This window comes from Hippoglossus hippoglossus, chromosome 2, assembly GCF_009819705.1.
Source record: "Hippoglossus hippoglossus isolate fHipHip1 chromosome 2, fHipHip1.pri, whole genome shotgun sequence".
Lineage (NCBI taxonomy): Eukaryota > Metazoa > Chordata > Actinopteri > Pleuronectiformes > Pleuronectidae > Hippoglossus > Hippoglossus hippoglossus.
The window spans coordinates 8,211,725-8,234,714 of NC_047152.1; the positions used below are offsets into that span (position 1 = coordinate 8,211,725).

Genomic DNA, 22,990 nt, shown 5'->3' on the forward strand with positions numbered 1-22,990 from the left:
ATGAAGTGCAGACAAAACATGTTTTCTGTTTCTCTGATTCTTTATTATTATAGAAAACAATTATCACATCAAACAGTCAATTATCTCATGAATCGAGTAAAAATATATATAAAATCACTTTGTAAAGTTAAAAGAATCTTTATCCGACTGAGTATACGTAAGATAACATTTCACAGAATGACTTTCTCTTTATCCAGTTTATGCTCCAAATGAAAACTTAAAAAAAGACAAGACATCCAGAACAATATTAATTACTCCTGCATTTACAATTAAAACTGTTTTTATTCACATTGAGAAAAAGATCATCCGGTGGATTTCAGGCAAAGCACCTCTGCAGGAAGTGGCTCATGTGGGTGTAGACGTGCTGATAGGCCGATCCCCCGAGGCCGTGATCCTTGTCTGTGTACCACTGAAAGAAGAACATGTTTAACGTTAACGACACGCGTCCATGTCATCGAGCATGTTGTATATTTTGGTGTCTTTTTCTCCGATTACTCACCATTGCCTCAAAGTCCACATGCTCCTCTACCAGAGCCTCAGAGATCTCAGCTGCCTGCTGGAAGTGAACGTTGTCTGGAAAAACACAACAGAGAAAAACGTGGATTAAGGAAACATTTCTGGAAAAGTGTCAAATAAACACACGGATGAATAAGTTCCTGTGTGACTCACCATCAGCTGTTCCATGAACCAGGAGATACTGCACTGAATGGAAATTATTGGCCCTGGCAGTTACTGTTGAGTTCTGCACACAATCACATTTGTGTTTGTTAATGAGGCAACAACACAACTGAGAGTTCAGTGTGATCACGATACGACAGAGTGTGAAACTTACAGCGTATCCGTCAGGGTTCTGTGAGGGCATCACCATGTAGCGCTCCGTGTAGATGGAGTCTGGAACAAACACATCAGTGCAGATACCGTGAGTTTCCTCCTTCTGCAGGATTCTCTGACTCACTCATGCAAAAAGTACAGATGGGAAACAGGAAACTTGGAAGGATGTGGGCCAGGAAAGAAGTTATTGACATTCTCACCAATTTCCCAGGGAATCATTCATGGATCTTTGTCTGATACTGAACCCTAAATTGCCCCTGAGTGATTTATGATGGAGAAAGAGCTGCACATCATTTACCTCCTTTGTTAATAACCTGCTCCGCCTTAATTACTTTCACCAGTGTCTCATTAACTGTGTGTTTGTGTATCTTTGTCTCATCTCTCACGTTCCAGCATTTTCCTCCTGATTGGTTTTTAACCCCACCTTTACTTTTGTATTCTTTTAAACCCTTTGCTGGATCGGAACGCAAACCTGTGCATCATACTTGTAAGTCAAATAGTTTTTCTTTCTTTTAACTTTCCTAATGTGGCCTCTGGCATCCTCACATGTCAAAAAAATTCCTTCAAATAATGTATTTTGTGATTTGGTGCTTTACAAATAAGATGTAATTCACTAGTTAAAGTGAGTAGATCAGATGTGGAAAAGGTTGCAGACGTGAATTTGCTTAAAGAAGATTAAAAACAACAAATAGATACCGTAATATTTCCATTTGGAAACCGGGGCCACCGCCATCCCACATTTGAAAACTCCGCTGCCAGATCCCAGCGCCATTGATGTCACATATCCACCATAAGACTGTGGGGGGGGGATGAAGGGATCATTACTGTGGTTCATCAACATCACATCACTGAGCTCTGCCTCTACTCACCCATCCCCAAATAGCCACTCTGTCTTTGTCAATGAAGCCCATTTTGATGAATTCCCTAAAAACCAAAGAGAAGATTGTTCAGACACGATGTCAGTGTTAATCAGGACATTCCCAGTGAGTGTGTGTGTGTGTGCAGCATCTCAACCAGTGAAACGAGTCAAATCCAGTTTCATGAAGCTTTGGAAAAGCTTCATGAAACTGGGGTCAGCTTGTTTGTTTGAGATGCACTGACTTGTCTGAACCGCTCCTCGCTTTCCTTACTTGGCCGCTGTTATCTGATCTTCCACCTCATAGGTTCCCAGACGTTTGTAGATCTCATGCATTAACTTGTCGCCCTGGAAACCACTTCCTCTTCCGTCAAAGCTGGCAACGATGATTTTCTCTGTGCTCGCCAGGTAAGTGGACCAGCTCACCCTGTAGATGTAATCTGCCTTCTGACTGCAGGGGCCTGCGTACCTGGAAGGTCACAATCCACAAACACTTTGGAGAAAATGAGGGAATTATTGAAATCAATTTAATTGCTTTTTCAAAAAGTGATTCTTACACGTCTATCAGTAAAGGGTACTTCTTGGATTCATCAAAGTCTGGGGGCAAAAACATCTGGAACCATAAATCTGTCAAAAACACAAAAAATAGATGTAATTTAATAATTCTGTTCAGAAATAACTAAAATGAAGTAGAAGTACTTGGATAATAAAAGAGTAAGTATAAATTATACATAGCAAAAGTATAAGAGCATATGAGAAAAACAAATTTTAAGTTTTAAAAAGTAAAATAAGTGGTTCTGCAGAGAGTCATGATGATGTCTGGTGTAAATCCTTGGTTTAAAAATCAACTGAACTAAATTTGGGCCTCAAACTAAAATGAAACCATGTGGGAAATACAGAGGGGATACGTCTATTTGCTGCAACTACTTAATACATACTTGTACACATTTCTATAAGGAATCAGAACCTTTAACAAATCTTCAATGGCTGCATATTCTGGCAGCAGTAAAAAGTACAGTATTTCCCTCCACAGTGTAAGAGAGGTAAAGTGTGATATTGCAATGCAAAAATACCACAACTTGTACAGTCGTTACTGAATAACTCACCGAATCCGTAAAGTTTGATGCTTTCACGACGCATGCTGGGCATTCGGATGTCAGAGATCAGGCTGCTAAATGCACTGTTGTCCTCCAGAGGCTTCACCTCTGCAAATGTAGAAAAACACAGATTAGATCAAATGTTTTCTGCTCCTTGGTTTTATTTCAGCTTCAGCTCTAAATGTGTAGAATACCTTTGTTATTCCTGTTATCCATGAGAGAGTAGTAAGGAATACCTGGACCTGTGAACACAAAGTACAGGAGTATTATTCCCATGTATAAATACACAGACTGTTGTTTATTGCATGAGCCTGGAGGAATCGTTGAAGTATAACTGACCGCTGCAGCTCATTCGGTAGAAGGAGGCATTGTGGCTGAAGTAAGCTGAGTTGTATTGACATTTTTCTCCATGTAACGAACACGTCAGACACTTGGTCCCTTGTTTTGTCCATCTGAGACACACAAACACACACACACTGTGAGTCTGAAAAAACACAATAAGAAATAAAGATCAAATACAGTAAAACTCTTACTCATAAACGTTCCTTTGTCCTGGCTTGCCACCCTTGTTACTTGAAAAATATCTGTGGAGTTCAGACGTTACTCAAACAAGTGTTTAAATAAAATGTAAGAAAACGATTTAGACAAATGGTTAAATAGTTTAAACCAATTCACAGTAACTTACACACTATCTGCAGTGACTTTCAGAATGTCAATGACTTCCCATTCTCCAGAGGTGATTTGTGTCACTGCTCCCTGTTTGTAAGAAGCACAACAGAATATTTGACATACAAGACTTTGCCTTTAAATAAAATATCACACTGTAGTTTCCATGCCACGTACCCCCACCACGTGGTGGATGTGCTTGTACCCCTTAGCGTCACTCATCAGCAGGTAGTAGCTGTTCTTGTCTGCAGCGACGACAGGTTCTGCTGGAGAGAACTATAGGAAGAAAAGGAACGCTAGAATATATAATGCAAAATGCAATAATTGATCTATATGTTCTCACTGTGAAAAGAACAAAATCAACAATGTGTGTCTCTAATGAAATGTCCGAATTTATGGTTTCGTTTTTGAATTTATCAAAACTGCTGGGAACTGTATTCTTAGTAAATGTTACTGAGTCAGGATGTGGTGATCTAGACTATATTCCTGTGAAAGAGGAACTGACTGTTGGTTTGGCAATGATGTACTTACTTACATCAGGCTTTAATATGCACGCAATACTTAGTGAGGGTTGGTTTGGGTTTTTCAATGAAATATAATAGTAGAAAGAATAATTTTCTGTTCTTTGACGTACCCGCCCGATCCAGCCTGTGGAACTCTTCAACTCCAGATGCTGCAAAACGATGAGCAACTGGTGTTTAGAGTTAAATCAAGCAAACATTTTATAAAAACATCTGACATCTGAATGAAGTTATAATATTACAAGAATAAAATCGTAATATTACGAGAAGTCGCGACTTTCGGCTACATGTGATGTCAGAGGGAGAATATAGGAACATCAGTCTGTCGTCTGTGTTAAAATGAGGAATGTGGAGCATCTTTAAAATAACAAAATTTGTCTCAGGACTCTAAAAAGAAACTGGGTCTATTCTGAAGAAAGAACCACACAGACTGGGAGGAAACTGTCTATTTACTGGAGGAGGAAATGTTTGGTCGTATCTCAGGAACACCTGCTTACGAAATGATGTTTTTACCTCGACAGGATCCCAACTGGATCCATTCAAGTTGTAAGTCTTCAGGATGAGGTGGTTCTGTTCTCTCTTCAGCCACTGGACAGCGATGCGGTTGTCTGTCACCCAGGTGACGGTGGCCAGGTAGTGCTCACTGAGGGCGAGAGGAAGGGAACACTCAGGACACTGTCTATTTCTTGGAGGCTAACAGATAATATGCATAATCTGTTACGTACCTTGAGCTGAATGAAGCCGGAACAACGACCTCAGTAATGTCCGTCGTGTTGTCAGTGTCCACAACAAACAGTTTGACGACAGGGTTGGGAGTTCCTGGCTGTACAGAGAATAATATGAATAATGACACACAGTTCACTGACATGCAACAATATGAGGCCAGTATAAGCTGTGGATGGACGTCCCACCTTTGGATATGGGATGGAAACAGTGGTGGGGTACTGGTTGTGTCCGTACCAGGAGTACTCTATAGTGTGGACCTCTGTGTCGTTAAACTCTACGTACGCCACGTACTTCCCCCCCGGTGACCACCACAGGCCCTGGCTGGATGAGAACATCTCCTCTGGAAGGGAGGAGAGAGTGATGCCAATAGGTCACTATTCTACTTTTTAACAACGCTGCATTTTCTTGTGACGTGCAGGAGAGACACAACTCTCCAGTGATGGTTTGTGACACTTTAAATTTCTGCTTTCTAAGAAGTGATCAGTGGAGGAAGTACTCAGGTCTTTAACCCATGCATGGTAGTTTCATTTTGTTTCCCTTGTCTAATTAATTTGTAAATCAAGGAGCAGAACCGAGATAAGGAGAAGACTCATTAATGTGCAGAGACAGATGTCATGTAAATACCAGATGGAATCGTGGCCTCACGACTTCACGTTCAACCACTTACCCTCATACACCCAGTCTGGGATCCCATTTAGAATCTGATTCTCCTTGCCGTTGACTGTGACCCGCTGTGGTGCGGAGCCGGGGCTGGTCTTTACGTACACGTCATTGTTCCAAACAAAGGCCTGGAAATACAAAGTTCATCAAAGGTTTGTTGTCTGAGCCCTCTGCAGCCCCTCTCCTCGAGTGTTTGGGAAAGGTAGAGAGCAATGGCCTCAACCAGCACCCACTTGAAATAACATGGGTGTCACACAGAGTTATGCACATATAACCAATCATTAGTCGGCCCGGGCTCACCAGTTTGTTCCCTTCGGGCGCCCAGGCAAAGAACTGCACCTCATCAGGAATGTCGGAGGGTGTGACAAATTTGCTGAAAGGTTTCAAAGAAAACATCTCAGAGATTTGCACGAATGTAGTGAAGGTTTTTCAAAACTCACAGCTGAGGTACTCACTCCAGTTCCCGGTCATACAGTGAATACGAGGCTGTAAACGAATGTCTCCACAACTGACGGGACAAAAACAACACAAGAGGCCGTGTGGTCACTCAGCAGCAGTAGACACGCATCACACACATGTGCAGTAAAGGTCAGTGTACCTTGGAGAAGTTGCTCATGAAAGCAACATGTCTGCGGTCGGCAGACAGCTGGTAGTCGTACGCTTTTTTCTCCGTCTGTGAAACAGAAAAGTTTCAGAGACGTCTCAGACAACACTGAAGTTTGTTTCGGTGAGTTTACACAAAAAGAAACACACAGATGCACACGACTTACAAAATTGTCTCTGCTCAGGAACTCCGTGCGCTCTCCACTGACCACATTGTGGCGGAAGACCGAGCCCTGGGACCTCTGCAGATATTCCTCATCTGTGGTGAACCATTTGCAAAAAGGGTGTGGATGATCAGGCTTTATCAGAATGGAAGCACATTCAAATAAAGGTACAACACATGTTTAAGTTATATGTTTTAGCCTCTGCAACTTCAGTTTCCTGGTTATCTTGCAGTTTACAGATTAACAGTGAGCGTATGATATATAATATATAATTTATACAGCAGCTGCCTCTGTCCATTTTCATTTATATATCTATTATTACTTCAATGTGGTGATAACCTGTGTCTGTGTAAAACCCTCAAAGTGCACAGAGGCAGCTCTGTTGTTAAACTGTCCAATAAAACATGGATTCATTAAGTATTCAGCTCTACCCTCATGATGTATTACATGATAAAACTCTGAGAACACGTTTGAGCTTCCAAAAGGAACATATTTCAAAAAGCTGAGGACGATAGAGGCAGCAGCAAATTAATAAATATATTAAATAAAGGACTCACTGAGATCACACTTGTTCGGGTCATTTCAGGAGCCGGACCAAGTACCAAATAAGTTATTAGTATTCATCCTCTGGGGACCATGAACTGGCATCTCTTCTAATTTTGGGATATCTAGTCATTTGTTTTTGGATTTTAAATCATCGTTTTGAGATACTAAGTCATTATTTTTGTATTATTAAAAAAAAAACATTTATTAAGCTGATTAATTATTAAAGCAACATCCTGTCACCTCTACAGTAAATCTTCATTTACTGCACGTGTTTTGTTCTGTACTTTTATAAACTGTAAACAACAGAAAATTCCATGCACGTGCACCACCACACGTGCACGTGCATGGCACTGGAATGAAGGGAGTGAATAAGTAACCAGGACAGAGCAGAGCAGAGCAGCTGATGATAATAAAGCATCTTCAGAGACACGTTTACTGTCACCATGTCCCACCTCCACCCTGGTACCACTCCTCTCCATATCTGTGATCATCATAAAGCGTCTCCCACCTGAGATCCACCTCATGCTGTAGCCCGCTGGTTTCAGTGAGCTGTTGAAGACGTCCTCCAGGGTGAAGGACCTCTGGTTGCCGTTGCCTCCCTGCTTCTCTGAAAGGTGCGTTAGGAGAGTGAGAGCCTGGCAGACGAGTCATAGTTCACAGATAATCACAGTTACATTATAGTCCTCATCATAAAAGAAGATAAGAGGCTGGAAGTCACAGAGAGAGTTTATCCTGTGTCACTTCTTGTTTGGGAGCAATAGAGATGTACTGAGATGTGAGAGATGATAATATGCAATATCATGAATGGGATAAGAGATTTTAAAAAACAATACATTGAGGTGCCATTCAACAACGCTCCAAGCGGATCGTGCGTAATGACGCGTGCGTAATTCTCCTGGAGGCATTTAACGGTGCGTCAGAGCGATGGATCCGTTTAATGTCAACACGTGAATCGTTTAAAAAGCAAACACTCACTTTTCAGAAACAAGGTCGTGGGCACCGCGATCAGAATGACGACGATCGCTACTCCAAAAAGTCCCAGCAGCACTTTGGCGATGGAGACCTGTTCGTGGGTTGAGCGCACAAGAGTCAGAAATAAAATAAAAAACATTCCACAACATCTTCATGTGAGAATCTGCAAACCAGCAACAAACCATTTTCTCTCTTGGTGGGGGATGTGAACCAGTAACCCTCCTAATCACAGCTTCATCGATCCACTGGGTTCCACTGCACCCAGAGGCTCTAAAGTTATGCGACACTGGCTTTGCAGTTAAACATTATCTCGCGTGGAGTTTCAAAGGTGGGACAATAAACGTCCTGCGGTGTAAAGTTCGTCAGGTCCCAGTGTTTTTGAGGAAGTGCAGCTCGTCACCAGGCTCTTCCCCAAACCGCTCCGACTCAACACATCTTTACAGACTGTTTGGATGTGATTCATTTGTTCTACCTCTGCTGCAGCTCATGTAGAATAATGGGCTTTGGTTTAAAGCTGCAGCAGAAGAGTTGACACGTGCATCAGTCCTGTCTAACTGGGAGTTGTAGCGTTTACTGGGCGAGGAGCATGAACTGGTCATTGTGCTGCTGATATGAAACATATGTCATTTTAATCCTTAATAATATCATCAACTGTCTGGATCTGTTGGCTGCACATGAAGATGGATGACACGTCTCCGCCTCCTCCCACCATCCAGAAGTGAAGCCAAAACATCCCGGATACGAACGCCGCCATGTTGCACTGCTGGCGCCAGAGTGAGAGCTTCAAATGAATAATTAAACTGTGCAGAAGGATTTCAAACGTACAAATGCTATTCACCATCTTGTCCTATATTCTAAAGTGACTATTACACCTCATGGTGATTATGAGGTGACTTCCTGGCTTGTTTCGACACTAGGTGGCGTTCACGTGAACTTTCCCAGTCGCTAACGTACTTTTCCAGTGCTGCTGAACATCAGCATTAGTACGACTGTATTCTCATTAATGTCACATCATCCTTTCTGCCACTCTGACATTAATGAGCAGTTCTTCTCCTGGTGTCGGCTCAGGTCATGTTCAGGTATGACCCTCAGCTGACTCCACATAACATCACTGATCCACCGTCATAAATCCCATACCATGTATTTACATAATCAACATCCTCCTTCCGGTTTCTGTCTGGTTCCTCAATAGAGTGTCGAAGAGGAAATCTCTCACTCGATTATTCATGAGAACAACATGATGTTTTTTACAGAACAACATGGCAGCGTCCAGGACACTTCAGAGTTGGACTGGGAAATAAAATTCCATTTTAGCCCGTGGAAGTTTCCCTTTGTGTAAGTGCAGAGCTAAAAGCCCGTTAAAAGCTTAACAAATATAAAGCTGTGCCTTTATGAGGAATAGACATCATATTCTGCACACCGGACATCCTCAGCAAACAAACAGACAGTGGACGTCTTCTCTAATGCCCCGCTGCTTGTTTGAAGAGCGTTACTTCATGGGTGTCTCCATTTAGCTGACACTAAACCAGCTCAAATCATTGATAGGTGTCACTTTGAACACACTCGGACAGATGCAGTGTCGAAACAGAAAGAGAGAGAGAGGGAGGGATGGTGAGTGAGAAAGAAAGTGAAGGAGCCCTGACTTGTGAATGAATCCTGTATATATACTGAATATACTGAGGATATAAAGGACATACTTATACTTATATATAGATATAGATAAGTCATGAAAGACGATGTAATCAAGCAGAACTCACTGTTAGAATTAAAACAGAAAACATTAGTACGTTATCTCTTCTGTCTGTTTTCATCATCAAATCAAACGATGGAACAAAGTATCAGATTCATTCATGATATCAAAACTTAAATGTTTCAAGTGAATTAAACTATTTGTGACTGTGTGTGACCTGCAACATTTCTGTGTTCAGTTGTGTTGCCTCTATTTGCGGCATGTGTGTGTATCTGGTTGTGTTTTCTAACTATTGTCGTCTATTTGACTGTTTTATATTCTCATGGTAACATTGTTAAAAAAAGTTCTCTATAAGTTTATTTGTATTATAAATGCTGTGTCATGTTTCTGTTGTTTATCTGTACGTGCATGCTGCCTGTGTTTTAAGTTGCAGAGCATTGAGCTCAGACGTCTCATGCACATTCCAGATGTTTCTGTTTGCTACACATGTTGTTACTTCCAAACAAAGAGCAGCACTTTGGTAAGTGTTGCACAAACTTGACTGAACTGAGGTTAAACCCAAACATTTCTCACTTGTCAGCTCCAGTGCATGATACGGGTTTTATCCTGCAGTGTTTATTCTCGGGGATAAACAGAGGAGCTGATTTTCATTCCGACAGATGTGGTGAAAGTGTGAATGTTCTAATGGAATTTTTGGCTTGAGGTCGAGCGGTGTTTTGAGTTTGGATGTTATTGTTTGGGAGAAGCTTGAAGGAATAACTGGTTTTAGAAACGGCTCAGCGAAGCTTCTACTAACATCCTCACAGCTCTGAGTGAATCTGCTTAATGTACTGAAGCAGCAGCTGATCTCAGAGCTGTCTGTGGCACATCAGTCACTGTGTCACGACTGTTATTTACTGTTATCAGTGCAATACCCTGATATTCTGGAGGAAACTGCAGGTTTTTCCATCAAGGTCACTAGATTATATTGTTTTATTTTATTTTATTGCCTCTTTCATTCTTTCACAACATAATTTTCACTATCTGCTGCTGTAACAAGTGAATTTCCATGACGTGGGCTCCACAAAGTTTATCTTATCTTATCTTATCTTAATAGTTTCACTTGTTTAGAACATTTGTGAAGTCATTTCCAGTTGTTCCATTTAAAGCCATGTTGTCACTTCAAATTCAGAACAAAACAACGCGGGCGACTCACAAAAACTTCACATTATTCCAAGAAGCTCTCAAATCTATATCACAGCATATTTACCTTCATAGTTTGCAGTGTCATCCTGAACCTGCAGCGCTGTCAGACTCTCATCTGACAGTTACTGCTGCGTCACTGCACATTTCAGTGGAGGGTGAAATGCATTGAAGGTGTCGCCCTCGTGGCTGCAGATCCTCTCACCTTGTATCTTCAGATAAATGTCTTTCATGGCTGATTATCTTTGAGATCGACATGATGCACGATTTGTGAGCATTTTATCTGTATTGTCCTGAGAGAAGAGGAAACGTTTCTGTCCTGAGGGGCCTTCATCGGGGGAGGTTAGGTTTACCTGATGAAGTCCCACAGGACAGTGTGCAGGATTCCTCCTCTCTCATCTGCACTTGCTTTTCCTCCTACTCACCTGTCCACTGTATTTTTGAAGTTGTGCATTGGCCTTTCCAGTGTTATCTTTATTTTGCGGCTGAAATATTTCACTTTCTCTTTGTTCTCTGTATTTTAAAAGCAAGTCTGTCCCTTTTGCAAACGACTTTGAGTCCATCTCTTCTTCTTTTATTTTTAAATATGAAAAATGTACCTTGTTTGACCTTGTTTTTATAGAAATATGATGAATTGTGGTGTTTTGTTCATGCAGCATCAGAAAAAGACTCTAAAGCACCCTCTTGTGGTAAAAATGAAGAAACGCAGGAATGACATGTTTCTCTAATTTTAAATATAAACTGAATCTAAAGCTTCATAAAAAAATATGGATAAAATATTAGGGACACTTTGTCATAAACTGGAATCACAGAAAAGTGTCTACGAGATGCAAGATAAGATAAAACTAGAAATATGATGAATTGTGATATTCTGTTCATGCACCCTCTGGTGGTGAAAACGAGAAAACGCAGGACTGACATGTTTTTCTAATTTTAAATATAAAACTGAATCTAAAGCTTCATAAAAAAATATGGATAAAATATTAGGGACACTTTGTCATAAACTGGATTGACAGAAAAGTGGCTACGAGATGTAAGATAAGATAAAACTAGAAATATGATGAATTGTGATATTCTGTTCATGCACCCTCTGGTGGTGAAAAGGAGGAAACGCAGGACTGACATGTTTTTCTAATTTTAAATATAAAACTGAATCTAAAGCTTCATAAAAAAATATGGATAAAATATTAGGGACACTTTGTCATAAACTGGATTGACAGAAAAGTGGCTACGAGATGTAAGATAAGATAAAACTAGAAATATGATGAATTGTGATATTCTGTTCATGCACCCTCTGGTGGTGAAAAGAAGGAAACGCAGGACTGACATGTTTCTCTAATTTTAAATGTAAATTGAATCTAAAGCTTCATAAAAAAATATGGATAAAATATTAGGGACACTTTGTCATAAACTGGAATCACAGAAAAGTGGCTACGAGATGTAAGATAAGATAAAACTAGAAATATGATGAATTGTGATATTCTGTTCATGCACCCTCTGGTGGTGAAAACGAGGAAACGCAGGACTGACATGTTTTTCTAATTTTAAATATAAAACTGAATCTAAAGCTTCATAAAAAAATATGGATAAAATATTAGGGACACTTTGTCATAAACTGGAATCACAGAAAAGTGTCTACGAGATGCAAGATAAGATAAAACTAGAAATATGATGAATTGTGATATTCTGTTCATGCACCCTCTGGTGGTGAAAAGAAGGAAACGCAGGACTGACATGTTTCTCTAATTTTAAATGTAAATTGAATCTAAAGCTTCATAAAAAAATATGGATAAAATATTAGGGACACTTTGTCATAAACTGGATTGACAGAAAAGTGGCTACGAGATGTAAGATAAGATAAAACTAGAAATATGATGAATTGTGATATTCTGTTCATGCACCCTCTGGTGGTGAAAAGAAGGAAACGCAGGACTGACATGTTTCTCTAATTTTAAATGTAAATTGAATCTAAAGCTTCATTATACAATAAGTATAAAATATTAGGGACACACAGATGTTAGATAAGATAACATAAGATAAGATAAAACTAGAAATATGATGAATTGTGGTGTTTTGTTCATGCAGCATCAGAAAAAGACTCTAAAGCACCATCTGGTGGTGAAAAGGAGGAAACGCAGGACTGCTCTATATTCCTCCCATGTTAAATGTCACTGAATCTAAAGCTTCATGAAACCACGAGGGTCAACCCTTATGGACACACAAATGTAAGATGAGATAAAACTTTATTAATCCAGTCACCGGGGGGACTCAGTTGTTACAGCAGCAGGCAAATGAGGCAGACAAGAGAATAAAAAAAGCAATAGAATAAAAATAAAAACATTAAATAAGAAAATGCGGAGTATGTACATTATATACACCTTTCACTGTAGTGGTTTGTATATAAATGGTATAAAGTAAAGTTCAGTGGCGCAGGATGATCGCACGGGCAAGTCAAAAACTGTCTGTACATAAACACAAATGCGCAAAAAGTTATTTTCTGTTAGAAATAGTGCAAATACGATAAAAATAGTGCGAATAGTATAAGATAGTGTAAGTAAGTTACTAAGCGTTGACACTTTGGGGCGGTTAAATATCGATAAGGCAATAATTGGCAATACTTTGTTGATAGAAATTGACTTCTATTAAATTCAGCTGTGTTGCGTTCAGGTAACTTTTTATGTATGTTAATTACGAGGGTCGGTGAAAGCCACACGAAGTTGGTGGGCGGTGTCTTTTTCTCCTCCTCCTCCCTCATTGGTCAACTGCGCTGTCAACTCCTTGCACTTCCGGTATCTGGCGCAAAACTCGGAAATGACGTAGGCGCAATTTTCCGACAACCAGGAAGTGACAGGCGTGCTAACACAGCGATCATCACTTTGCGTCCGTGACTCTTCACCGACTCTGAGCTTTTCCTCCTCTTCCTCGCTGTCACTCGTCTCATGGCTTATCCAGGATACGGCGGGGTGAGTATATTGTGTGTCCGCCGCCATTTGGCCGGCGTTAAACGAGCTGCAGCCGCTAGCGGAGCCGCTAGCTCCCGTCGGTTCCAGTCAGATTCCGATAAGTGTGATGCAGCTTCCACTCTCTTCCTGTAACAAGGAGATTCTCCACTTGTACTAATGTCCGAGTCGGTTTCTGTTTGGATTCACTTCTCTGATTTCACTAAGATATAAATCCAACCTGGTGTCATCAAGTCACAGCAATGTGAGTTTTTAGAGGAGAGAACGTGTCTTCCGGGATCCACACTCTGGGGTTTACCCGACACCTTCCGCCTGTTTATGGAAAACAGGTCAAATCAACCAAACTGTATTAATATAGCACCTTTCAAACCAATCACAGCAATTCAATGTGAACCACGAGTTCATTCTATATGAACACCAAAGCAATCCATGATAGAAGGGACAACAATAAGATAATATAGTGTGTGATCAGTGAAGTAAAAGTACTTTGGTTTAATGTACAAAGTAATGTCAGTGTGTAGTTTAAGTTACTGCACTGCCCCACTCAAGACACCCCCACCCCCCCACCCACTCTCACTCACATGACTCACCACCAGGAATAGTCCTCATCTGTGAGACGTTATGAACAAGATTTGAACTAAATTTAGAGACTGATCTTTGCTCCTGGTTGAAGGTTTCAAACTCTGGACACTTGACAGCAAAGCCTTTTACAAATCTGAGGTAGATCCCTCATGTGTCATGTCTCCTGTGTAAGACTTACACATACATACGCATTACAGTGCTTTATATTGAACCTTTGTTATATTGCTCATGATCAGACTGTGTCAGGATAATTATTGTTGTAGTTTTATTGTCTTGATCTTTGTGACTCATGAGCCAGAAACATTAGAACAAAAACTAAGGCTTGGACTTAAGAAGCTAAAGGTCAATGTGTGATTTTCCAGCCGTGACTTAGTGTTGTAGTAATAATAAGAATCAAAGTATGTGTCGCTCCCTCGTAATGAGACAGTCGCAGGTTTCCAGAAATCATGTGGGCTGGACTGCACCTTGTCATGATTACCCAGGATGTGTTGTGCTTGTTAATACATAGTAAACACGCACGATGAGAACAAATAGAGGATGTTTCCCAACTATATAATACAACAATGAAATATAATAAGGTGAAAAACAACTCAGGACAGTCAAAAGCTTTAGAGATCATACCTGTCTTCAGTGTAGAGATGCATGTACAGATGAGATGTTGTCTTTCTCCCTGTTCCTGCACTCGCTGCAACTCAGACCAGGATAACTTGCTAAAACTCAAAAGCAGGGCACTGCAACAGTCCAGTGGCAAATAGATGAAGACATTACAAGACACTTTGGTCGTTGAGAGGAAGAGTGAACGTTTTGCAATAATCTTGAGCTGAAAGTAACAACTTTTCACAACAGTGGTGAAACGTTGGTTGAACGTCAACACAGGGTCCAAGATGACAACTAGGAGTTAACCTCTGATCGACGAGGCCCTTTCCTCAGGCCCCTGCTCAACATGACATGCCTCCAACTAATAGTGTATATCTACAGGATCTATATGAACAATCCTGGTATCTTTATAAAGGTAACACATGATACACTTTGTCTGAGCAGCTCCATAAATACCAGCCCTGTCTCTCCTGTTTTCCTCCTCAGTATGGGGGTGCGATGCCGGGCATGCCAGCTCAGGGGATGCCACAACAGGGAATGCCGGGAGGGCACATGGGAGGTCCCATGCCTGGGCAAATGGGTGGGCCCATGGGAGGCGCACCACCCCAGGGAGGATACTCCCCCTATGGAGGAGGCTATCAAGCCCAATATGGTGCCCCACAACTGGCTGCCAACGATCCAATGTGGGGTTACTTCACAGCCATAGCAGGCCAGGTAAGTGTGTGTGTGTGTGTGTGTGTGTGTGTGTCTGTGAGCTGCAGCTTCATTTCCCTGACGTGTTGCTGCAGCTGTTCCACGACCGACCTTCTTTCACTTCCTACTTTCAAGTTTGGACAAGAACAAAAAGCTGCTTCAGGCTTCATGAAACACTTCATGGCTCAGAGATGTTGGGACTATGTACCAACTCGGTTTTACCTGTTGAAATGAAGTACCACTCTGTTGGTTGACACATAAATCAGGACTTGTACAGTTTCTACTGCTGAATTTGATGTGACATGATTTCAAGTATATTTTTGGTACATTCCTTTATTGATGGACTCAGTGGATGATTGACAGGAAACAGGGCGAGGGTCTCTCTTTCTCTCCTGCTGTTTTCACTCAACATGTGTAGAACGCTATTTGAGTGTTAGCAGGATTTCTGTCGTTACCTCACTTCCCACTTCAGTCCAGTCTCTTGAAAACTGTGATTATTTCACTGACAGTCGCACATGACTCAGGACTGAATGTCACTTTCTGTTCTGTACAGGACGGTGAGGTGGATGCAGAGGAACTCCAGAGGTGTCTGACTCAGTCGGGTTTCACTGGCAGCTACCAACGTAAGTTCACTACTCTCCCTCCCACATACGATGTGACACACAAACAGGGGAACTGAGAGAACTCATGTGTTGTGTATTTGACAAGACTTCATTCAGGAATCTCTATGTTCGTGTTAAGCAATGCTCCAATACTCTGGTTTAAATTCATTCTTAATTCAAACCCAGCGATCATTTTCTGAACAGGTTTTCTTTGCAGTGAAATTCATGCATATGACATTTAAGAGTTTAATGAAGATTTAGCAGAAAAAGATCAATATTGATACAGCAAAACCAGAGATATGTGTTTTAGTCTACACGTTCTTACTCCTTATTAAAAACCAGCTCTTCCATTACCCCCAGTTCAACACGAGCAAAGAGCTGTTTACACCATCATGCTTCTAAATGTTCAATTTTGCAACAAGCACATAACCTGCAGCAGTAAATTTAGATTTCCTTTTGTAAATTTACCTTGTTAGTAGGTTGCAGCCAGTTGCAGCAGAATTACAGTCTTTTAAAATGACTGAAGAGAGAGAAGCAGTTAAATGTTTTGTATTTATTTTTTCCACTGTACCATAAACATGTTGTGATTGTTTGCAGCTTTCAGCCTGGATACTTGCAGGATCATGATCGCGATGCTCGATGTATCCTTTGTTTATCATGACGTTAATCTTCTGTGTCTGTCTCTAAATGACACTGTGACTGTAACTAAAGCTCAGGCTGATGTTTAGTGGACACACTGTACCCGTCACCACCTCCTAGTCCAACCTTATCATTCATACTCAGTGTTGAAGTATGTGAACGGCAGGTGTGGCTCTGCCTCGGACCAGGTTTAACCAGCTGCTCCCTTTAGCACTTGCACCCTGCTGTCAGTATCCAGCTATGACAACCTTAACTCGACCGTCACCAGAGGGACCACACAGGAAAGATGGGTTTCAACGAGTTCAAGGATCTGTTCGTGGCTCTGAACGGCTGGAAGCAGAACTTCATGATGGTGGACCAGGACAGGAGCGGAAATATCGATCCTAACGAGATGTCTCGGGCCATCAACGCTATGGGTGAGAGTCTGTAAGCGTTTAACACGATGGATATTTAGTGGCTCCCCCTGATCGCACATCCAATGGAGAGCGGACACTTAATTACGCCTAATAGAAGTCGGTGAGACTTTAATCTGTGCTGACTGGTGTGATCTGTCTCATTACGCTTGTGATCACAGCGGAACAATTAGCTACAAACTGCTGACACTGTCAATTCTTCATCATTTACAGCTCAGCAGAGGAAAACATTACACCCTCACACACGCTGCTGCTTCCTCTAACAGGATGTGAAATCCCTATCAGACCCATGTTAGAATAGAAATTAGGGGGAGGAATTATGTAAGAGATTTGGTTCAGATAAAACTGAAAAGTCTGACGGTCTGAACCAAACAGGCAACAATCTGTCTCACACACTATCTTCATATTCTAATGAGATTATTTTCTTTCAGGCTACCACATCAGTCCTCAAACTCTCACTGTCATCATCAAGCGCTACAGCAAAGCTGGCCGAATCTTCTTCGATGACTACGTGGCGTCCTGTGTCAAACTGCGCGCTCTCTCAGGTACCACACACAAGAACCAGGATCCGTGTTGCATAGAAATGACCTGACGTGCTCAGTGAACAGCCACTCGAGTGCAGATGTACGATTTCCCATTTAGCTTTTCACTCCACCTGGTATTCCTTCTCATGCGCTGTGACATTCTGCTCAGCTCAGTGCACAGATCTGTGTCACAAGCTGTTGTGAAATCAGGTTTGCTGAAATCGTTGTGAGCTTCCAGTGTCGTGAGCGTTTACTCTTCCTGTTGCAGACCACTTCAGGCGGAGAGACACCATGCAGCAGGGAACTGTCCCCTTCCAGTATGATGATGTGAGTCCCAGTTTCTTCATAGATCTCTCACTGCTTCACATGGTTTACAGCTTGAGGCGGCTGCCTCAACGTTTATTAGCCTCAAAGGGTCTTAAGGGACTGTATGGAAGTTACTGGGATGTGTTGCATATGTCACAGATGTTTGGTTTGTTAGCCGGCACATGATTCACAAACTCCCTCTCTTTGTCTCCCCTCTCTGCACCCCCGCCATTGTCAACAGTTCATCCAGTGCACAATGGCCGTCTAAGTGCTGCTGTCCGCCCCGGCACCACGAGGTAAGGGCGTCTCACGGACCAACCGACGGCTGATTCTGGAGCAGTGCCTCACAGGAATGCAAAGGGAGGCCAGTAAATTAGACTTTGAGGCCATGAGCTGCAACATGAAAGTACACATTGCTTGTAATGCTTAACATAATGCTTTAGTCTTGTATGTCACATGGGGATGAGTTGAGGGTGTATGAGATGTACACACACACACACGCGCATATATATACACAGAGTATGTATCCACAGTAGAGGGAATATAATAGATTTCTATAATAAAGTTCTGTGTCTTGATACTAAAAAGGATGATGTGGACACCTATTGTGCCATTATACTCTCTGAATGTATGGTTAAATATATTAAAAGGTCATAACAAAGGCAGCATCACGGTTAATGAGTAGGTGTTAGCAGCATTAACAGATGAACAGGAGGTAGACATTCACACGGTTAGGAACTCTTAGCTTGTGCAGTTTGTCCTGTGCAGTGTCTGTGTTAAAAGCATTTTATAAGAAAGAAATATTGTGCACTTCTGTTTTATAAAACTTGTATTGAGTCTAACATTAACCATTAATAGATGCATATTAACCTTGCTGTTTAACTTGATAACAAGCCAAAGTGACTGTGAGCTGATCCACACTGATATTAACATTTTGCCATATATGTAGTTTTTTTTATTCAAGAGTGTGGTCTTTCAGTATGAGAGCAGCACTCTCCACATGCTCAAACGTCTTCTCTTTGGAGTTTTTCCTCTGCTCTCCAATTTTATTGTGCAACAAATCTCTTAAATTTCCCCAACCAATAGAATGCTGTCGAGTTGACGAATTAAATTCCAAAAATCCAAGAGCAGAGAAAAACGACCCACAAGAGCAGAGGAGAAATCTGAATTCAGACGCTGAAAGACCAAGCTCTTGAATAAAGATGTGAAAAACCCCATCGTCACATAGCAACACTTCACACTGTATGTTCATATACTTACTTTTTGTTTCCTTGTTTCATAAACACAGCCAGTTTTTTGCAGTGAAGTCAAATCTCCTCAAACACCCAGTGTTGTAGGAAATATCATATTTTGTTATTCATAATAAACACTTTTTAATCAGTATGCATTCTGTTTATTCATTTATACAATTGCGCATTTTATCCCCTCAGTATATTTACACAATATAATTAAATTCTTTAAATATAGTTCAGAACGAAAACATTCAAATTAGCTGTTAAGTGTTGCATTGTATAAAATACAGTGGCAAACATTTAAAAAAATGCATAAAAACAATTGTGAACAGCACTAGATTTAAAAAGTGACCTTTATACCCAGTACAGCATTTACAATTTTTTTCTAATCTCTGTGCAAAAGTTTGCAAATCCCATGAAAGTTCAGAAGAAGAGTCTTCAGGTGCCGGACGTGTTGACTTAGGCTTTAGCAACTTTTGTTCTACATGTGTGCTCGAGAAAGAAAAAGAAAGGACCCCGCGTTCTGCTGCAGACATTTGTGTTGTCCTGTGAAAGTAAAGCTTTCTCTCAGTTCCCTCCATTAGCGTCTCATAGCATTTCTTTGTTTCTCTCCCATCTGACAGACCTACATGTTTCCACTAGGGTTCAGGAAGGCGCAGGTTTTGCAGCAGGGCGACAAAATGAAGCCCAGACTTGTTCCGGTGCCGGGGGTTTCAACGTGCCCCTGTTTCAAAATGCTGAATAAACTCAGAGGGAGAAGTTGATGTGGAAACTACAGAAATGATACTAAAATCAATGTGCAACATCCGTCGTCAAGTCGAACTAACTCAAAACGGCGTGCACTTGACGCGGCGCCCAGCTTTCCGTGCTGCCCGTCGCTGAAGTCTGGCTTGCTACATCGAGAGGCTGTGCATTGCATTCATCGTCTTCCCATCAGCACTTGAACTCACATCAGGGTTTTTTTAAAAGAGCAAATCAGTTACATAGAAAAATAATGGCAAATTAAAGACTTTGTTTTTAGAAAAATAGGTCTTAAACTATCTGGAAATCTGTGTGTGCAGTTATGGGCTGAACCAGACACATTAACACACACAGCTGATTGAGACCCTTTGAAAACATAGTCAAGCGCAGTCTCCATGCAGTACATGAGCACTTGTTGGAATTTGTTAAAAAACTAAAATGACTAATTGGTTTAACTCATGCAGTTCATGGTTGGATACATTTACATCTGTGAAGGTGGAGGAGCAGGTTTCTGCTGCGTTGGGTTGATGTGGTTAAAGGCTAATAAAGCTAAGGCTATTGAAGGCTGAACTTGTGTGTTCATTCAGATGATGCTCTGTGCTGATGATGCTTTATTTAGGAAATTGTACTTGTTCAAGAAGATAATGGAAGACCTAAAGCATGCAACCAAAAAGTGTCGTGGAGGACGGTCAGAGTTTCGCTCCAGCAGTTTAAATATTTTACATACATATAAGGACGTTCATGTCGAGGCAGGTTGGGGATGATAATGATTTGACTTTATTAGAAATATTGGTGGCAGAGAAATGTGTAAAATGTTATAGGAGTGTGGTTGAATTTGAGTGTTGCTACTGATTATTACTCTGCAGGTGCTAGTGTCTCATCTATATGTTTTTTACTTTGAAGTGTCCTTTATTTTAACGGTTGTTTTATTCATTTTAACATTAGGTGAAGAAGGAAACAAAATAACCAAATCCTAAGTTCAGATCAGTTCCTAAAATTCAGAAGATGCAGGAGAAAGTTAGTTTTCTTCATTTCGATCTCCAAACTGCCTCGACATTAGTGCCCATAAAACGATTTACTGCAACATGCTTACATTGATATGACACAGGCAGCTCTGTGGTAATTTGTGTGTTGAACTTCAAGCATTCATTTTGTGTCTTGAACATTTACAGTGAACCTCCGCTCGCTGAATTCACACACACACACACGCGCGTAGTTTGATATTCGATATAAATTAAATCAAACACAAAGAGCTGCTCTTTTTCTTGGATCAGGTCGTAGAAAAACGAGTTCGAAAGTGTATTAAACTCTAGAAACACACCCGAGTTCGGTGTGTTTTCCTGAACTGGTTCTTCATTATTGCTCTCAAAGGGGAGACAAAAGTATTTTTGTGCTGTGCCCTGTCCACGCAGCCTCTACGCACATTTGTTATTATTATTACACTGTGTTCGTGAGTTGTCCGCTGAAAACCAAGGAGTGAATTCCATGTGTTGTGGCAATGTGGTGTACGGTAGGCACGCTAGATATGCACACTGATCTCTTTGTGAGTTTGTAACCGTGTCAATTGTTTGGAGCTGCTGAGAAAACAAGATGAACCTTGAAGCTGGAGTATAGAATCACCTCAGGAGGAGTTTCAAGTAGCTTTTGTCCCCCGTGAAGAGGGAAGAGTCGTAGAAAATGAGACTTGAGAGCTACAGTGGTGTGTGAGCATGCCAGGGACACACCTGATCGCCCGGTGAGTCGCAGCGTGTGTGAGGAACATGCAACAGAAAAGAAAACATGAGGAACTGAAACATGCATATAAAAAGCACATTAGGTGCCTTGTGTTGCTGGCAGTGTTCTATTGGAAGTATGTACACAGCAGATGATGACTTTACATAATGTTAATAATATAGTGTATAAATACCTCTGTATAAATGGACTTTATACATCTAAATCAGAGAATAGGAAGGAGCGTTAGGCCAGGGAGTGTTTCCGAAAAGGAATGGAAGAAAGTCAACAGTTTGTTTTCCTTTGCATATTCAGTCTCTTTCTTAGACCCTGAGTCGAGCTTGAGAGAAGACCTTCCGTCAGTGTCGAGAGGTTGGGGGCCGAGGCCTACTTTCCTGGAAGCCCCGGGTCAGAGACTGGCCTGTGGAGTCCCAACATTCCTGAGCTGCTTGGGACGTCGGGTAAAGAGGCTTGTCGGCCTGCCGGGAACCGCGGTGGCTCTTGATGGTGTTGGTGGCATTGCTCTAGAGAGCGCACGTCATTTTTCTTGTGTTTCTGCTCCGAGTCTATGTCGCTGTCGAGCAGGCCACCAAAGTTCTCATCTGGAAGAGTCTCTGTGTGCAGGAGGACCGGGGAGGATTCTTTGGATTTGTTCTGGGTTACCTCTGGGCCGGGGCTCTGTGGGAGGCAGTGGGCAGAGACGCTTCAGAGGCGTACGTCAAAGGAAACAGACACACAGCTACTAAGCAAAGGATTGTGTGAGATGTTTTTCTGATCAGACATGTGCAGCATAAAAATTAAGTCTGAACCCTGTCTCTGTATCTACATTGAAAACATTTCCAGTATTTCACCGCACAACAGACTTAAAATGAGCTTAATACCTTTAAATCCTAAATAACTCAAGAAGACAGATACACACGAAAAAACACATGAAACACTATGTCTGCAGTGTAAAGTTTTCTCCGTCCCTCTCGTCTGGTACCTGTGGCAGAGGCGGAGCAGGTCCGAGGCTCAGCTCTGTCTGGATGGCACACAGCGGCTGGACCCTGACAGCTGGTCTCTGGTACTCTGGGCTGGAGGTGACGGTGCTGTAGGCTGGCGGCCCGGCCGTGGTTTGCCTCTGGAGGAGCTGCAGGATGGCCTGGATGTCTGCAGTCATCTGGGACTCCAGTCTGATGGACAGAAAAACGTCAAAGCCCCAACCAGAGTTATTGCTCTGCAGCTGTATGCCTCCGCCAACCACTGCAATTTCAGTCTACATATATTTTTTTCTCCAGAATCACACGAGGCCACAATGACCTTTAACCTTTGACCACTGGATTCTTATCAGTTGATCTTTAGGTCCAAGTGAACATTTAAACCAAATTTGACAGACAACCTGAAAAACACAATGCCTCTGGCCACTGGGGGTCACCAACGCGAAGGAATAAAAAATGAACAAAAACTTTTTTTTGAAGAAGGTTTCTTTAATTTGACA

At 41.6% G+C, this 22,990-nt stretch overlaps 3 protein-coding genes across 6 annotated transcripts in view; 1 reads left to right on the forward strand and 2 right to left on the reverse strand.

The window, feature by feature from the left end:
* Window positions 1-283: 283 nt before the first annotated feature.
* On the reverse strand, window positions 284-8,186 carry LOC117774384 (dipeptidyl peptidase 4-like). Its single transcript, XM_034606790.1, has 26 exons — window positions 7,825-8,186; window positions 7,646-7,733; window positions 7,179-7,277; window positions 6,128-6,219; window positions 5,956-6,030; window positions 5,813-5,865; window positions 5,658-5,730; window positions 5,365-5,485; window positions 4,883-5,037; window positions 4,697-4,794; window positions 4,485-4,614; window positions 4,085-4,123; window positions 3,628-3,726; window positions 3,470-3,540; window positions 3,318-3,368; window positions 3,124-3,236; window positions 2,979-3,026; window positions 2,794-2,892; window positions 2,245-2,314; window positions 1,962-2,156; window positions 1,701-1,755; window positions 1,528-1,627; window positions 833-891; window positions 670-742; window positions 500-573; window positions 284-409 (listed from the first exon to the last, which is right to left on the reverse strand). Exons 1-26 carry the CDS (start codon window positions 7,825-7,827, stop codon window positions 317-319), a joined length of 2,226 nt encoding a protein of 741 aa, XP_034462681.1. The 5' UTR covers window positions 7,828-8,186; the 3' UTR covers window positions 284-316.
* Window positions 8,187-13,330: 5,144 nt separating this feature from the next.
* Window positions 13,331-19,213, forward strand: zgc:92027 (uncharacterized protein LOC449543 homolog). Its single transcript, XM_034607767.1, has 8 exons — window positions 13,331-13,477; window positions 15,140-15,367; window positions 15,900-15,969; window positions 16,546-16,589; window positions 16,856-17,003; window positions 17,432-17,545; window positions 17,793-17,851; window positions 18,072-19,213. The coding sequence occupies exons 1-8, from the start codon at window positions 13,454-13,456 to the stop codon at window positions 18,096-18,098; spliced, it is 714 nt and encodes a 237-aa protein (XP_034463658.1). The 5' UTR covers window positions 13,331-13,453; the 3' UTR covers window positions 18,099-19,213.
* Window positions 19,214-20,785: 1,572 nt separating this feature from the next.
* The window catches only part of LOC117774007 (potassium voltage-gated channel subfamily H member 7-like), a 55,807-nt gene continuing 53,602 nt past the window's right edge, over window positions 20,786-22,990 (reverse strand). For 3 of the 4 annotated variants that reach the window (XM_034606021.1, XM_034606011.1, XM_034606002.1), the window contains 2 exons: window positions 22,496-22,685; window positions 20,786-22,191 (listed from right to left, as the gene is read on the reverse strand). In XM_034606021.1, coding sequence (XP_034461912.1) covers window positions 21,901-22,191; window positions 22,496-22,685 — 481 coding nt within the window. In that variant the 3' untranslated portion in view covers window positions 20,786-21,900. The remainder of the gene's footprint in view (window positions 22,192-22,495; window positions 22,686-22,990) is intronic. The other variant, XR_004616008.1, reaches the window with a different exon arrangement.